The sequence below is a fragment of the Crocodylus porosus genome, unplaced genomic scaffold, assembly GCF_001723895.1.
Source record: "Crocodylus porosus isolate Cpor-Errol unplaced genomic scaffold, CroPor_comp1, whole genome shotgun sequence".
NCBI classification, from domain to species: domain Eukaryota; kingdom Metazoa; phylum Chordata; order Crocodylia; family Crocodylidae; genus Crocodylus; species Crocodylus porosus.
The window spans coordinates 60,320,425-60,339,262 of record NW_017728909.1 but is presented as its reverse complement, the minus strand read 5'-3'; the positions used below and the strand labels follow the sequence as shown (position 1 = coordinate 60,339,262).

Below are 18,838 nucleotides of genomic sequence, written 5' to 3'. Positions count from 1 at the left end.
ATGGAGGAGAACAAGGGAGGGATTCCAGGATACTGCGAGGGTGTCTTGCATGAGAGAGCAACTAACCATGAGTTTGTCTATGTTACAGTTTCAGTTATAAATTTGTTATATTGGTAGAGTCTGGACTGATTGTTTATAATTTTGACACTGATTTTCTAGAAGGGGACTTTTGGCTCATTTTGAAGATCTCCTCAAAAACAGCTGGTTGCTGAAAGGAAAGGGTATAAGGGGAGGTAGGAGCCCCAGGAAGACAACCACTGGTCCCGCCTGAGCATGTTAGACCCACGGGGAGGCTTCTGCTCAAAATAAGTTAAAGCAAAGTTGTGGTGAGTGAGAACAAAAGGACAACACACAGGCACAGACACCAAAAATCTTTATTGGTTGTTAGCAAGGCCCCAAGCAGCTGGGAGGAATATTCTGGCACATATTGGGTGTGTGTAGATGAAATGGGGGCCCTAAATTGAAGTAGTGGGTTTTTAAAAATACCGCTTCAATTTAGGGCCAATTAAACCACCATGTTGTGCGCACACACGACTTACCTGCCTCTCTCATGGTGAGCTTCCAGCAGGCAGAGTAGTCCCTGGGCTGTGTGGGGGGCTGGTGCTTCTCTCCATGATAGTGGCACACACCCCTCCCAGGAGTCACCTGCCCTGGCTTGGGCAGTCCTGGGGGGGCACCACAGCTGCGGAGGAAAGCACCACGCCCCCATGCAGCTCAGGCAGGCGGACAGGCTGTGGGGGTCATGGGGGAAATAGATCAGGCTTGACGCTTTTCTTGGGCGGAGCCTGCCTTCCCAGGCTGCTGCCAAGCTGCCTGCAGAGCTTCCTGCACTGCTGGATGGTGGAGTTTTAGTTTGCTACACCCCAAGTCATTTAAGGCACATTATGTCGCCAAATTTCCTACAGCGGCTGGAATTAATATACAATATGCCGCCAAGGCGTGCAAACACCGACACCATTAAAGTGGTACAAAGGCATTTAGCCTGCTTGACAGTGTCGTGCATACATGCTCCTCATTTTGTCTATACATGGCCATTGTAATACAACGCTGATTGTACATCATACACAGAGAATGAAGACAAAATTAAAATGTAGTCAATGTAGTAGCTCACCATGACTGGAAAAAAAGTCAGTGCGGGTTAAAGGCCTGTTCCTTACACTGCAGGCAGGCTGACCCCTGCAAGAGTCTGAAAATGCTTCTAAATGCATGGATCTTGGCTACAAAATTTATGGCAATGGGGGACTGCTATAGGGCTTTCAACCTTTTGGCTAGGGGCAAGTTAGACTAGAGTGCTCCTGATCTTCAGTGCTTTTGGGCTTAGGGCTTGTACTCAGAATGTCTGGCATGGATTTGGGAATATTTGAAGCCCCAGAATGAAGAGTCCAGAGGGTACGATACTTGCCAGTGGTAGCACTTCACAGACTTGAAGGATTAAGCTCTGCTCAGTTGAAATTTGGAACTTAATTCGGAACTGATTTGGCCTTGGAAATGAAATTAAAAAAAAATGTGGTAGGTTCCCAAATCAGTATGTTTGCCCAATATGGGCTATGGGTTTTACAGTCATGCTCAGCATTGGCTAAATTTAATCATCTTCATAGATGGTTTCCATTACTGAGCACATGCTGTTTTTGGCAGCAATTTAATGAAGGCAATGTATTTAATGAGTTTTCCTTGAATGAGAATGTAGAACAAGGAACTTTTTCCCCATGTTGATTGGGGCTTATTGGAGAGGAAAAAATCTTGTCTTATATTTGAAAAAATCTGGTAGCTTCCCTTGAATATATCTGTGTACCAAAGTATTCATCACTTATACTGATAAAATAATACCCTTATGAACACTTACTTTTATTAATCTTTTCCTAAAAATTTAATTTTTTCCAAACATCTCACAATTTCCTCTTCACCCTGATCTAGAACTATTTTGCAACACAGCAGTTAATACCATATCAATTTAATAATGTATTTTATTCATATTTTTATTCAAGTCTATGCAACCACAATTTTGGTTCTGTTAATATATTCTGGCACCTATCTTTATCATCCTGTTATTGTTATCATCTAAATAGCCAGGACATTTCAGGACTGTCTCAGGAAATTCAGGAATTTTCTTTTTCCAGTCATACCTGTGCACTGGGCAGGGCTAAATCCATTAGTTCTATGCAAAACAGGACTGAAAGTTAAGACTAATGAAGGTTGGCTGATACATTTTACGCATCTGTGAATAACTAATTTAAGAATTAATGGTTAAGACAAAATAGAATTACAAAAATGCTACCATTTCAGCAGGTATCATTGCTTCTGGAGCTTTTGAACTTTTATACTAAGACAAATATACCTTTAATATATAAAAAGAAGGATTTAACTGAACTAATGATATTTTTCTTTGTCTTACAGTGAACTGCCTCAGTTTTATGAAGGCTGCAGGCATTTCTGCCTTATCCTGAAGGGGTAGATAGGGAACAAGCTGCACACCATGTTAAGAACAGTACACTAAGCAGTTGAAAGAATATGAACCATGTTATATTTGAGCACTGAGATCTTATCCAGCTTAAACTACCATTAGGAAATTTTGTAATTTACCACTGGAAAGAAATACATCTTTGAAGAAGTTTCCAGACCTCAGAGATTTCATATTTTACTTTGAGTATTTCTAAAAAGTAGATGCACTGCATCTAAAAGGTAGATATAACACACATAACATTTCGTTATCCAGTAGGTAATGTAGTCATCTAAGATACAATTTAATTTTTATAATTTTATAGTATTATAGTTTTCTTTTAAGTATCTCAATCTATATCTTAAAAACAGAGATCAATGCTTACTGGAACTTCTATAAAACTTCATTCAGCCCTGTATTAATAAATACAACCCCATTAATAACTATGTAATGGTACCTGTTTACAGAAGAGGTTTTTTTTTTTTTAGAGGCACTATAGAAAGACAACATAAAACACGTAAGTAATGCAGAAGGCTTTGACAAGATACTAAAAGTCAGACATAACTTTAAGCTGGAAAGAGTCCCTTTGACTTCAAAGGAAACCCTAACATGCTTGAATTTATGTATGAGCTTAAACGTTTATCTGAGTTGGGGTTTCTCAGCAAGTGTTTTTCCCTGGAGTGAATTTCACACTAAGTCAGAATTGCCTTCAATATTTTCTTTGGAAGCATCCCACATCTCTTACCTGAGGCATTAGTTCTTCCTCTGAAAACATCATCATATGCTTTCCACTGAGGAGTTACCTGGTAGGCATGGATGAATACAACAAATACCACCACCAGGCACATGAGTGGTACCAAAGCAGCAGTGAAGAGGGCAGCGTAGACATTTGGAATAAAGCACCTAAAAGAAAAAATACATAAAAGCAACAGTTTTATCAACATTAAGAACAACATGAATGATTACACACAAGCAGTCAAATACAGTCTCAAAGGGGGATATATTTTGCAATCTACATATGCTTTAACTACATACCCAAAGTAATCTCACTTGAGCGCATTGTTTTAAAAGGTTTTTAAGCATTTAACATAGCTAAACTAAAATAATACATTAGGAAATTAGTAATGTGTCATATTTTTTTTTAGCATGACCAGACACCAGAGATAAATCAACCTCTAAACTGGAACTAAGTACATTTTAACAAAACACTATACATTCTATGTTTATTTAATGTGATTTTTCCTAGTTACACAAGTTTAAAAGTACATTATGCAATTTTCCATACTTAGCCCTTAAAACAGCAAATGACATTTTGAAAAACATATTTTTTACATAAAACAGCTAAATTGAAAGGCAAGACAGCTACTTCCCATTTAGTTATTGGAAATTACATGTCACTTGTATTTTGAAGCCAAATGTTCTTCCACTTCCATTAATTTCTTTATTTTGCCTCTCTTCACCCTTTCCATAGATTAACATTATAACTTTTTAAATAGGATGTACAGGAGGCAAGCGGTTGTTGTGATATCTTTATTAGACAAACCATGTAGTGAGAGGGTTGTTGGACAAGATTTCAAGTACGAAGTGCCCTTCTTTAGGTTTAGATGAACATTCAAACAAAGTATCACTGAAAAAATAGTATACTCAGGAATGTGATATAAAGTATTGACAAATGACAGGATACAAACCACCACATGGGAGAACAGGCTTTGCTAAACACTCCAATAAAGCCAGACTGTGCTTGAGAACCACTGACCTGCACTGAGTCTGATGCAAAGTTGTGCTGTCAAATGAAGAGCTCTGAGAGTGACTGCAGAGGGTATAGGATCATGACTACACCCACTCAGAAGCTGCAATGTGGATAGCCTCTCCTTACCACTTGTTAAGTCATCCCTGCCATTTAAAGTCTAAAGGGAGCCTATGCTGATGTAATATACACACTGGAAAAGGCTGGAAAAAATGTCATCTAAGCTTCCTCTGTACTTGCTTAGGCTTGCTTCTGAATTGGCAAATCCTGCATGCCTGTATCTCCATTCCAGTGAACTATTTCAGGGAACTACTGCTTCAGTTCCAAGCACTGATTTTACTACCTCTCCTTGTAGAATCTAGATCCTTGTTAGGACTCTCTTGGCCAAATATTTGTTCAACCATTGCTGCTTGCTGATGGAAATATTGCACAAAATGATATAACAAGAGACAGATGGTAACTTCTTATCATACTAAAATATATGTGTTAGTAAGGGTGTTTTATAGACATTTACCATAAAACCTGATCTGCTGAATCCTTTAATTTGATGTTCCTTATGCATCAAATTCATTTTCCTTCCCAAATTGTGTTTCTGTTTAGTCTAAACTGTATTAAATGAAGGCAGACTGGTATAAAATAAACTCACTTGAAGAGATTATACTGTCTTCAAAGATGATCTTGATGCTGGTATACTGCCCCATGGGCATGTGTACACGAGACACTAGCTGTGCAATATACTAACAACACTGAGCAGTAGTGTGCCAGGCAAAAACTGTGCTAATAGTCTAGTGCACGGTAATATTAGGCCACTGAGCAGTAGGCATCACTAAAAAGCCATGCACCAACCCTACTGCACAATTGCACAAGTTACTGCACATGGATTTAGTACTCATCTTAATGTGCAGTAACTATGGTGCATCAATGAACACGTGGACATGCCCATAAGTTCTAATATCGCCTTTTTTTGTTTTTGTTTTGTTTTTGTCTTTTTTTTTACCTTAACAACTGCAGTGAATTATATGGTTCATGTTCGTAGACAGCTGTCTAGAAGCTGAAAAAGGCATTAATAGAGTATCTAGACTCTACTAATGAAAGCCACATAAAGAATGAAAATTCACAGAAATGGATCATTCTCATCAATGTCCTCAGGTGTTAGATCAAGTAACATATTAGCAATTTACAAGGTGAGGAATACACAAAGCTGTTTTGAATTAGGTCTGAAAAGTTTAAAACTCATTTTTGAGTCTTTTTAAAGGGTGGGGTGGTGAAGGCCAGTGTTTCTTATATGTTTTATGCACGCTCTGTCCTTACATGTAGACAGATATTTCATGCCTTGCATACTGAAAAATGTATGGGATAGGACTACAGAATAGTAAGGAAGTAGGTATTCTGCTACATATCAGAAGCTCACATTTATTTGTTATTAGTGAACCATTTGTCACCTTAAACTGTGCGTGCTCCAGCCTTCTACCATTTGATGGCAATGGATGCAAAACCTCTCCAATCCCCAAGCAAACTATGGTGTGAAGAATAACGGCAAAGACTGCATGCATTCAGGAATCATCTATATCCTTATCAACACCCTAATTACCAGCATTATTTGTTTAAAGATTAAAATTAACCTACTGCAGCACAGTTTTCTACATAACACTTTTTCACACACCACATTTTTGTAAATGAAACCTTTAATTCATGTGAGGACAGAGCTACCTGCATGAGTAAGATGTTTTGTACTTCTATATCCTGCTAGTTACTAGTACTGCTAATATAATCAAATGGGAGCAGAGTGGCCTATACTGAGTTATTAAGGTTACTGTTAGGAAACACCTAGCAGTTAAGTCATCAGACCAAGGGGAATAATAATTAAGATTCTGGTTTATTTGTTGACTTCCCCGCCCCCCACTCCTTTTGTAATTAGGAATCTGAATTACTTCCAAAAAGTCATCTTGGGGCATGCCCACTTCTTTAATACTCTTTTGGCAACATCTTCTCGAGAAAAGGGAGCAGTAGCAAAGGTCTTTAGTTTCTTCAGGCAATTTTTATCTAGCTGCAATTTCATAGCTTTAACACAAGCTTTTCACTGCAGACTCAGAGAGATACCTCTCTATTCCCAACACATTTCCCTTGAGCAAACCAGCATCTCAGTCCCCATCTATTTCTTATATCTTTCAGAAATCTTGTTACTACCTTAAACTTACATTTTTGCCATGTTAACTCCTCACTGTTTCTGCCAAGGAACTCCTCCTACTTTTACCTTTCTTTGTCACTTTTGACACTGTACCCATTATTATTCATTCCTATAACTCAGGGGTCATCCTTTGACTCATTCCTCTCTTTTATCTATATACCAGAACTGCAGCGAGATCCTAGTGCTTGCTGTAACAATGTTTCCAAAACCCAGCCTCTTCTTCCTTCTGCATTTCACAGAGGAGCGTTTATAAGCCTTTATTCTCTGGTCTCCCCAATGGTAACATTCCCCAGACTAGTATTGCCTCACTCTTCACCAGCCTCACCCTCCTCTGTTATTTCATGCTAAAGCCACTTACTGCATGTGTTTTCCACAAAAATCTCTACATTTCCCTTCTTACTATAAACCTATCATGGACCTACTCCAGATCCCCTGTGAAGAGGCATTTCAGCTGTGACATCTAGGGATAATTTTGAAAATATTTTTTCAAATACAAAACCCCTTAAAGACACATTTCTCCACAAGTATATAATGATTTAATTTCCATTTGAGGTCACAGAAAACAAAAATCTAGGCATATCCATTATTATAAGTATGAAAGACATGTTTTTAATTCTACCACTAGAAATCATTAAAAAAAAAAAAAGATCTTGAAAAATTTGGTTCAAAACTAGAAATTGACTTAATTGGAAATATTTTATCTACCATGGTCAACTCTTGTTACAGAAAGACCATTCTATCTTAATGTAGTTTTAAAAACTGCTTTAAAAAGACTAATAATACAGAATGGATTGGGGCATTACAGGTCAATAGACGTAATTGTCTTCTTTTGGAAAAAGAGGACAACCAGATAAGTGGTCTACATTTAAATTAATTCACTAATTAAAATAACCTCATCTAGTGGCCAGCTGGGACTAGGACTCTTCTATCTACACCTGTTCTTATAATTGATACCTAACAAGGTTAGGACTCTTTCAAGGGATAAGCATACTTATACACCCCTTTTCTTGGTTTTCCTATGGTCTAATGAAGTGAGCCTGGGTTCATGAAAGCTTATGCTCTCTTGTATCTTATTTAGCTAATCTATGAGGTGAATATCTATCCTACCTTTCTTCTTCCACCTTAATACACACTAATGTTCTTTCTTGAATCTGAATAGGATCATACCCTCCCACCCCACATGTTTTTTTCTAGATGCTAAAAAAAAGCAAAAGCAAGAAAACAACTGATATAAGGGGCGCATTGCACATTACAATTAGTTGTTAGTACAACTACATAATTTGTTTTAAAAGGAGGGGAGACTTTTGGCATTTTAATACAATAATCCTAGGAAGTATTTCATATTAGCAATGATTTTAGCAGGGATTCCCTTCTAAGACAAGACTTTTAAAAACCATATTTGGCAAAAATACAGAATTTTATTCTCTCTCTTGTCTTAAGTTCCAAGGAGAGTTTTCCAACTGTGGAAAGTCAGGGGCCATGAAACACTGCAAATGTTCTGGATTATCAAATGATTAGAATCCTCCTAGGTACAAAAGAGAAGCAGTAGGGGGCCACTCTTTTGGCTGCTGTAGCTGTTTTGTGAACTTTTCTGAGATATCTGAGAACATATCTGAGAAGCTGTTCTACTGTTATTATGAATTTGTCACAGTAACAATGAATTCACAAAAAATAAGAGGAAAATGTATTGCAGTATAGTAGCAAGAGGACACTGCACAACAACCACATACCCCAAAAAAAGGCCCCTCAGTTTTGGAATTCCACAAGAATTAATTGCGTCTCCAGTTCCTTTCAACCTCTTGGGGAATTGGTCAGATTGCAATATGCAGGTAACACACAACCTACCTATGTGACTGGCTACTGTTATGATTGGCTGCTGCTGCCTATCGCCTCACTGTGAAGGCCTATTGCTTGGACAAGATTAGTTAGAGGAAGAAGAGCTGGCTGAAGCTGTACTCAAGCAACATGGAGATAAAGCTGGGGAACAGAAGAAAGCATTTAAAGGAATCTACAAGTACTGTGTTGTCTCCTTTAATGGATGCTATATATATCCAAAACTGGTCAATCTTTAATTTCTCACCGATGCTAGGCTTTCATCTAGTTCTGCCTTCAAGAGAATAGCAGTTTCTGTCATCACCAGTTGGTTACTTTCAGTTTCATGCCTTTGTCATCCTTTGGTCAGACTACAGCAATTTGCTTTACCTAGGCAAGTAGCCTGTAGTGCTTAGGAAATCCACAATACAGGGTGCTGCAGCATGTCTCCAAGACTACCACAAGCACACAAAACCTGTCTTATGATTTCTATGCAAGCTTCCTGTATAATATTTTTAAAAAGCAGCTTAAGGTTTCAGAGGGTATATTCAGAGGGCTGCATGCAGGATGAAGACTAGGGTACAGGATAAAGACCATGCAAGGAAAAGGAGCATTTCTTGGCATTACATTCTCAAAAGTACAAACTTTAAACCTATTCAGAGAAAACACAGAGCTGCAAATGCTTCTTCCCTGGGATGAGGAAGTAGGGAGGGACTAGGGAAGAAAGGAGGAGGGGCAATGAAAGAACAAACAGGAGACAGATGTTAATCAATCACAGTGCTTAATGCCCTGTTGGATAGTGGTGATGACTGCAGTTTAAGAATTTACATAAAACAGAATACAATTATCTGAGCTCCACCCAACCCTACTTCAGTTTTAAACTGGTAGTTGAGGGTACAAGGCTACCCAGGGTGCATATTGCTTTGGCTTTGTACCTGAGTGCCATAAACCAAAAAATAAATAAAAAGGCAGATTAAAATATCTGCAGGATTTCAAAAGAAGCAGAAATGCTAACAATGAAAAGGTTTCCATATGGATTAGTGCACTAAAAACCCTCACTATGGAAATCTGGCCACAGAAGCTGCATATGATCTTAATTTAGAGGAAGAAGTCGGTGCCTCTGAGGAAGACTATGGAAGTGTTATTAGAGAGATGATGTCTTCTCAGAAATATTAAAAGAAGAGTTTAATGTTAGAAGTTCAGTGGATTAAAAAAAAAAACAAAACCCAGAAACCTGCATGCTTTTGGCAGAGTTTTGAATCTTCAGATCCTCACAGCATCGGGGCCTGATAACAAACACTATCATCCAAGATGAGTTCAAATAACAAAGATGCTATTTTAATTTGCCATTTATGCAGCTGCTACATACTTTTTGTTGCAAATAACATTTGGCAGTTCTACTAATTTCTTCAGCAAGGGAATATTTGCTAAAAAGTTATTAACCTTCTCTGCACCAAGACAGAACACTGAGGGTATGTATAAACATTCAGGGAGGTAGGGGGAGATTATATCACGTAAAAAATGGTCACCTAATCTATCTTAGTTCACCCAGATGAGGATCTTACACTTAGATCCCTAATTAGGCTGACCTCATAGGTGATGTGTAGAGGGGGGCATGTGAGATTGGCCACTGGAGGTTTTTGTGGGCAGTTGCCACCCCCCCTCACTACTGCCACTGGCAGCTGCAGGCAGTCCTCACTCACCACTTGCTGCTGCTGACAGCATGGATGGCAGCTGCAGGAGGTCTCCGCACACTGCCCACCTCCCTCCCTCCCCTCATGGCTGAACTAAATGCAAGCTGTACAGAAATCTCAGAAAGACTAGTTTAGTCTAAAAATGGCTGACCTGATCTAATAACCCCAGCTGACTTCCTGCCCTTTGGGCAGGGGGCTGGACTCGATGATCTCCCGAGGTCCCTTCCAGCCCTGATGTCTATGAAATCTATGAAATCTATAAGTTAAATCTACTTGTGAGGAAGTCTAACTAAGATCAGGTTGGCCGTTTTTAGACCCATCTAACTGCCCTGAACTTCTGTAAAGTTCCCAGGGCAACCCCAGGGCTGGGAAAGCCCAGCTGATTGGCCTCAGGCCTAGGACTGCACTTTTCCTATCCTGTCCCCATCAGTGAGCTATTTTTAGTCCACCAAGCACTTCCCCTCACTCCCCAACAGACACCTCCCCCTGCAGACCATTCAGCTCCCCTCAAGCCTGTTAAAGCCCCACATCCTGCAATCCACTTCTGGTGAAAGTTTTACTGGCATTCACCAGTGCCAGTAGCTGATCAAACTAAGTTGGGGTGGAGGGAGAGGGAGGTTGGATGGGGTAAGGGGCAGGTTCTCTAAAGAGTTGTTTGTCTAGGAGTGGGGAGGGGGTGAGGGTAAAAATAGCCACTGGTCTAGGGGGTGGGGGAGAGAACCCCTCCACCACCCCCAGTGAACCCTATGAGCCTCCCAAGCCCCACCAATCTCCCTAGGGACCCTGCTTGTCTCTTCAATACCTCCTGGGCACTTGCCTCCCTTATCCCCCAATCCATCCCTGCAGACCCTGTCTGCTCCCCGGATTCAACCCCTGCACCTGAACCCTGCTTGGCACCCCATCTTCCCAAACCTCTCCCTGATAGCCCTCCCACATCCTGACTTACCTTAGATCAAGCCAAACTCCCCCTAACTTCCCTGACTGCACCCTGAGGGGTTCATTCTATGAATACACAGGCATATACAAAACACGTATTCAGAAGCTTGCTGCAATCTTCCCCCTCAGCAAAAACAAAAGTTGCAGGAAATGGAAGTGCCAAGTCTAGCATACAACTACCTTTTGTTATGGAAGCCGTGGAGTAGATGAACATTCAAACCCTAATGCACACCTTTTTATTCAGTCTTTATACAGCAATCTCTCATATGCTTCAGTGAGAGGTTACTGAGAAAGGGTGAATAAACTCTTCAAGATTCAGCCTTACGTTATTATGTTTGAGTATGCAACCTTGTCTGCTTACATACTGGTTGTGCTTCTTGGTTCTTGTAGCAGAGCACTAGGGTGCTCGCTACTAATAATAGTAATAAGGATGGCTGCCAATCAATAGGGCAGCACAGGTGAGGGTTGCCGGGGCAACTAATGTGGGTCAGCTGGCTAGAAGGGGGCAGGGCCTGCCCTTTATAAGCGATCAGGCTGAGACTAGACCTAGTTCCTTTCTGACAGCCTGAGGTGCAGGAGCTCTGCAGCAGAGCAGAGCACCTAAGGGGATGCAGCATGGTGAGGGCAGAGAGAATCCTGGTAGAGATGCCTTTGCAAGAGGGCCAGTTTGGGCCTGGACCCTTATGTTATAACCGGTAGGCCTATTTTGAGTTAGAGCCGGTTCGCTAGTAGTTTGCTTTGCAGTAGGCCTGTTTGTGTGACTACTGGAGGACCGGGTGAGGCTGTAGGGGTGCAAGGAGGCCTCCTGGGAACTCCCCAATAATTTGGGGGTTCCTGGTGCCCAGTAAGGGCACAGTAAGTGGTGCCAGGGTGGCACAGTGATTGGTGCCGGAGCTGGCACTATAGGTGAGCGCCAGAGAGAGGCACGATGTTGTGGGGGGTTGTGACCTCAGCCCCGTAAGGGGGCAGCATTTTGCCCAGTAGGGCATATGACCCAGGAGAAGGGTCAGGGGCCAGGCACGGCTACGGGCCACCTGAGCCCCCAAGCATGGTAAGTGCGTGAGTTGGGCCCAAGAAGGCGGGTCTGGGGGCCAGGTAAAGCTAAGGCCGCCTGAGCCCCAACCATGGGAAGCCCCGAGAGAGGGTGAGAAGTGCGGGCAGCATGGCATAGGCCCCAAGAGAGGGCAAGAAGCACGGGCAGCGCAGCATACGGGAACAGGAAACCTGGGCAAGTGTGTGGTAAGAGTCCAGGAGAGAGGCTGGCATGTGAGAACAAGCCTGGAGGGCAGGTTAAAATAAGAGGCTCCAGGGTGAGCAACTAGCACCCTACTTACACTAAGTCCTGGAGAAGGGTGAGTGCGTGGTAGAAGTCCGGGAGAGGGGCAGGCACGCTAGAGTAAGCCTGGAGAGGGGCGGACATGCGGATAGGGGCCTGACTGATAGGAGCATGACAGCCGAGCGTGTGACTAGAGGCCTGGAAAGGGCGAGAGGGGGACAGAAGCCCGGGAGGGGCGAGTATATTGGGCGCGCGTGCAGAGAAACCCCAGAGAGAGGGAGTGCGCGTATCGAGAGACCCCAGGTGGGGCGAGCATATGACACGAGAACGTCCAGTACAGCTGTGAGGCTTGGGGTGTGCTAGAGGGGAGGTTGGAGGCAAGCATAGCCCTTAAGGCTGGGGTGCACCGAGTCACCCCATACGGAACGGGGAATAGTTCCAGCATAACACTGTGTACTAGGGGATGAAGGGCAGCCTCCCATATAGAACCAGATAGCATCAAAGACGTGGCTTTGTGAGATAAGAGGGTGCTGGATCACCTACTTGGCATGGTAGGGGGGCGCTAGAGGGATCACGGCTGCCCCTGCACCCCGCTCCGTAACAGTCCTGTCATGTACCAGATCTAAAATATTAGCATTGACTAAATGAGCTTGCAGGTTACTTTAGGCTAGCGTCATGTTGAGCCTGTTCAGGAATGGAGGTTTGACGTTTAGCTAAATCAAACAGATTCAGAGTGGCTGAATGACCACATATTTGGAAGAGGGAGGAAAATTCCACCTCTGAGTGACAAGTTACTGATTCTGGTCAGGGATGACACCCTGGCATGGGAAGTTTGTACATTTAATTCACAAGTCTTAGGCCAAGACACCATCTCCAAAAAACACTTATCTATCCACAGCAGTATGTCAGGATCAAATACATCCATAAAAACTGATTCATCTCTCTGTCTCATAAGAATCAACCCTCAATTTTTTTTTTCAAAAGAAGTAAACACTGAAAACCATCATTCCCCTAACTAAACTCCTAAAACAAAGGGGCCATTCTATAGTTAAATCAGTCCTACCTATTAGAATTCTTAGCCTGGTCTTACTTCCTTTACTGGGACAAACATATCAGAAAAGGCAAAAATTAGATTTGTAATGCAATGGAAACTTCCTTGAGTACAAGTTTGGGATCAGGAACATGGCATGTGTCAAAATATTGGGGAAATACTTTCTCAGAGGTTGTGAAACAAGCAAGCTATTGCTGTTTGAGTCAACATTCTAGCTCAAGAATTCATTTTGTCAACAGGATGTTCCTGTCATTTTTCAGCCCTCAAATTTTAACAAGAACTTCGCTGCAGTAAATGTAAATCCAACATAAAACTTTCTGTTTTGGGGGCTGCAAGTAGTTGTGTGCAAAATATTAAAACTAGAAATTGCTGTTATTTTTATTTTACACAGGGCAACATCAACATTCACATTTAGAACTTATTTCCCATTCTAGAGAAGAAATTAAAATGAAGGTCATTTGATTTTCATGTAGTTCATCTCCATAATTCATCTCCATGGTATCAGGTGCAGCAAATACATGTAGCAATGACATATATTCTTCCTCTGTCCTTTATTCTCAAATACTTTTTTTCTGAAGAAGGGAGGCATATGGCAAAAAATTGGATGTCTTTCTTCCTAATATACCAAAATATCGCTAACATGCTTTGCACCACTGAGAAAGTATAGAACATGACTTGATACATTTAAAGGAAAAAAATGAATATACAAAGACATTTGACACAAGCAAATAGGTTTTTTATCTTTTACACACTTCTATCCCCCAAGCACTATTATCATTTCATGTTTACCCTTTTCCCTCCAAAGATGTTTTAAAACAAATGCAATTTAAATCCAATAATTTAATTCCAATATCATCATTGATTTTTAAATTTTTGTAGGTAAAGTACTTTGCTAAACTGAGCCTTTGTTTTAAAAAAGAGGTCTAGTGACATGAGCCTACCTGTGAGACTCAGGAATTCAAGGACATCTCTCATAGAGATAATTCTCAGCATTGACATGAAAGACGGTCTCCCTCACTCCACTTCCTCATCTTCCAAAGTGGCAGTAACAATACTTTCCAGTTTTAGAAGGGTGTTGTGAGGAATAGCTATTATCTTTCCAACAATCTGAAGAAAAATACTATCAGTGTGTAAGAGCCATTATCAGGGCTGTCCCTAAGGGGAGTGTGAATTGGAACGACTGCCCCGGGCCCTGTGCTTTGGGAGACTCCATGGAGCTGGGTGGAGCAGCCATGGTGATGCCACGCCCCCGCCTTTGCGTCCAGCCACTCGCTACTCTACTCCCCACTGCAGCTGCTGCAGGTGGTGGTGGCAGCTTCTTTGGGTCTGGGGCGGATGGGATTGGAAGAGGGGTGGAGCCCTGCATGGGCTGATTTGCCCCGGGTGCCACACCCTGCTCGGGTCAGCTCTGCCCATTATTATCTAAAATTATATTAAATTGTATTTGTATCACTCAGAAAGTTTAGGTTCAAACATGGGTTGTATTCCGAGAGGGTATCCTGTGCCTAGCAGACGTTTGTGTATGTGTGTGTGTGCACATGCACACACACATAAATGCGCAAGTGCACAAATGATGGGGAAAAGGGGCAACAGATTACAAGCAATATTAATTCCAAGTGAAAACACATAAAATGAATTATAAGGGAAGCAAAAAACATTAGGGCTTGTTAATAATTGTGTAGAAAAACCTCAATAAATCTTTCTTTTTTTTTATTTGCAAAGAAGCTGAATGATGTGCTTTTATCATATGAGGATGAGTACTTGCTATCCCATTAGTAACTCAACAGGATGATAAACAAGATCTGCTAGGGCTAAACATTTTTAAATCAGCAGGCCTGGACCAAGAGTGCTTGAAGAATTGTTCGAGGAAATGTTCATTTTTACCAGAAAAATTCCAGATAATTGGAAAAGTACTAATATTTTGCCAAAATTTAAAAAAAGGTACAAGATAACTTATAAACCTGTTAGTACAGGGGTGGGAAAAATATGGCTCATGAGCTAGATCCAGCTCATCAGACCATTCTATCCAGTGCATGGGCCCCTAAAAATGTTAGAAAATTATTTTTTTAATCTACCCCAGCTGCCTGTCAAAGACGACAGGCAGCCAGCAACAGCAGGACCCAGGGGGGGCCAGTGGAGGACCCAGGGCTGAGCAACAAGGCCGGCCTGGCTCTACCCTGCCTCCATCCCCACCACCCCCAGCACCTAACCAGAAGCCTCTGTGGGTTCTGGCCTTGTGGCCCTGGAGCTATTCCCCACCCTCCCTCCAAGTGGAAAGTGAGATAAAATTGGACAGAGGGAGGTGGGAAAACTTCTGTGAACCACCCAACAGCCAGAAGCCCCATGGTGCTTCTGAGGCCAGGCTGGATCCAGAGTGGGAAGCAATGGGGGTGGACGGAAGCAGAAGCTGGGGGGTGTGCAGGGAGTGGCAGCAGAGTGGGGAATGGTGGGGAGTGGCAGGAAGCAGCATTGGCACTGAGAGCAGCCAGGGAAGTGGAGGGGGCCACAGGGAGTGGCATGGGAAGCAGCAGTGGTGCAGGAAGTGACAGGAAGTGGCAGCGGTGTGGAAAGTGGCAGGCAAGCATGTGGGAGAGAAATCAGGGAAACAGTGGACTAGTGGAAGCAGCCGGCAGGAGCATGGAGCCTGTGAAGGTGTCCTGGGATTGGCAGGGACCCAAGGTCGGGTGGCAGAAGTGTGAAGCCTGGGTGTGGAGTCTGCCGGGCTGCAGTTATTATATTGCCACTGATAACATTCATGGAAGACAAATATTGGCAGAGTGGTAAATAATGACAGCAGGGCAGTCATGCAGAGTAACCCAAAATGCTTAGTTATCCGGGCCCATTTAAACAACATGAATATTAATATAGCCAAATGTAAAGTTATTCATGTAGGAACAAGGAACACAGACCATGTTCAGAGAGTGGAGCACTGTATCCTGCAAATCAGTGACTCTAAAAGTAATAAGCAGAAAAGTGAACATCTAACTCAACCTGAGTTTTCCCACTGAAATGTTCTAACAAACGTTTGAGCTAATGCAACTGTGGAATGTATAAACTTCATAATGGCAAGTATGAGCAGTGATGGGATTTTATCTTTGTATACAGCATTAGTAAGATACTGGAATACTGTATCTAATCAGACTGTTGGAAACAGAGACTGTGCACAGAAGAGCCACAAAAATGATATGGGGGTCAGAGAAGTGGCATATTCATGACTAGGTACTCCCAGCAACTACCATGTAAATTGTAAGTAGCTGCTCCAATGCATTAAAACATTAGTGCTTCTCAGAAACACGTGCAAGATTTTTTTTAAAAATTGAGCAAGATGAAATACCACCCCCCAATTGTCATACTGGGACATTATTGAACCATTTCATACTGAGCCACTTAAGGTCTAGCCTGCCTGCCTAGCCCTCAAAAAAAAAAAAATCATCCTGGGGAGAAATTCCACATGAGAAATCTGAGCACAAACAGCTGAAGTTTGGTGAAGGTAAAAGGAAGAAGTTACCCTATAAGCAGAAATGTTGGACAATCTTAACTACAGTCATTGCTGCTTCCTCCTCCTACAGGTTAGATGATCTTTCCTACTGGAATCCCTGAGGTAGACAATAATGTAGTCATTGTTTGCCCTACTACTGAATTCTCTCTAGGACAATTCCACATTTCATATCCAGTCAGCATAAATCAAACTCAGAAACTGAAAAAAAAACAGGCCAGATCAGTACATTGTATTTCTCTACAAGCTAGTTTTTATTCTCATAGGCTAAGTACAGATGACCAAAAAGCCTGAGGTTAAATTGATTCAGTCTTTGAAGATTAGTCTAAGCTGCAAAGATTGAACCAATAAGCAAATGAACAGACATTCACTTGCGATTCAGGAAATGTAGCCACATGCCTGCAGTGGGTCAAGCCAGAAACAACGTAGCTAAGAGCATGGGTCTCTAGCACATTGCCAGCATGGGTTGTGTGTTCGCTTCCTCTTCCTGCTGCCCCTGAGGTCTCTAGAATTTGTAGCCCACAATCATGGCAGCAGGACTGTGCAGGGTTGCTCATCACTTCCTCTTCCTGGTTCCAGGTGCCTCTGGGATTCGCAGTTCACAGATGTAGCCATCATTAAGAAAGCCAGCAGGGCAGGGCAGGGAAGCTCTGTACTCAAGAGAAGGTGAATTTAACCCCACTCCCTGGTCCCAGATCCCAGCCAAGGTTTGCCTGGTGGACGGAGGGGGCAGTGATCTAGCTCTCAGTGTTCCAGCTAGGGAGCAGAGGGGTGGAGCCAGCCCTGCTGTCTGAAGCAGACAGCACAGCCCAGCCCAGGGCTGCAAAGTATGTTGGGATGCTGGGGGAATCTGATTTAACTTGAACCAGGAAGGGGTCTGGGGCAGAACCATAAACTGGTTTGACCTAAGTCAATTAAGTCTGATACTACATTCAACTAGGTTTTTTATCTTAAACCAGTTTCAGCCATTTGAAACTGGTTTATGTGCACCAAACTTCTGTTCCACTACATGTTTAAACCAGTTTCTGATCACTTAAACTCGTTCTGTACAACTTCTGTACTTAGCCATTGAAAATGCTGCCTTTGAAAATGCTTGAGAAAATGTATAATTTTATTGAATTTGAATTTTGAGAACTGAAGCACTACAGGGGATGTCTGGAAATAGGAAAGAAATTGAAGTTTTCCTTAATTTTTACATTTGTAATGTGTGGATAATTGCATATCAGTGCACATGCATAGAAAGATAGTGCATGTGCACAGAAGATACACTTGGTACTTATTTTATTTACATCCACTTCATGCTAGACAGGCTTATTGCCAGCCTACGCCTTTGAGCATAAGCAAACTTATTCCTATTCTAATTCAACAAAAATATCTCACAATCTAAGTTGCACAATAAAATTTCTCAGAAAAACAAGCTCTCAAACATACAGGGAAAAAACATGTTTACAGCTGCAGACTAAACTGCAATATTTACCTTAATTTCTAATCCTACAAAATAATATTTACCACAAGCTTTAGTTTTAATGCAAAATGTGTCCTGCATAAATGATACAGGTTAGGAAATCTTTATGAAAAATCTGAAAATCATGGGAAGATGAGAAAATCATCAGCAGTGAGGACTAAGAGACTATTTTTTTATTCCAATTGGCAAAAAACCTCCAAAAACAGAAAGAAGGCTCTGACATGAACACATTCTAATATTTAGTTTATTTGAAGAGCTCAGAAAAAGCTGTAATTTTAGAGTGAACTCTGGGTAATAACAGCATGGAAAGGTCACAGTAGGACCCAGGTCCACATTCAAAACTCTTTATAAACACTAAACATTTACAGACAAAAAAAAAAAAAAAGAAATGGAGTCAAAATGAGACAAGAATACCAGCACCCGAAGTTTGAGACCATATTTACCTGAATCCAAGAAAATTTGAGATGACTCCCCCATTTAATATGACTCCTCCAATAATTAGATTTTAGACATAGAAAATCACAAGTTTGTTAAAATTTTCCATGTTGATAATCTAATTATTGGAGGATTGTCTTAAATTGTATCACCCGCCCGCCCCCAACTGCAGCAGGAAAGCAGCACCTGAGAAACAAGCACTTCAAGAAGCAGATGGGTGAAGAGAGGGCAGTGGGGGAGATAGGCACGAGGGAAAACAGAGGTGGGGAGCTAGGTGGGTGAGATGGTGAGGAAAGCAGGG

At 41.8% G+C, this 18,838-nt stretch overlaps 1 protein-coding gene across 1 annotated transcript in view; it reads right to left on the bottom strand.

Moving 5' to 3' along the window:
- The window catches only part of ADGRV1 (adhesion G protein-coupled receptor V1), a 466,251-nt gene that overhangs the window by 77,333 nt on the left and 370,080 nt on the right, over positions 1-18,838 (bottom strand). The window contains exon 86 of the mRNA XM_019532360.1: positions 3,183-3,340. Coding sequence (XP_019387905.1) covers positions 3,183-3,340 — 158 coding nt within the window. The remainder of the gene's footprint in view (positions 1-3,182; positions 3,341-18,838) is intronic.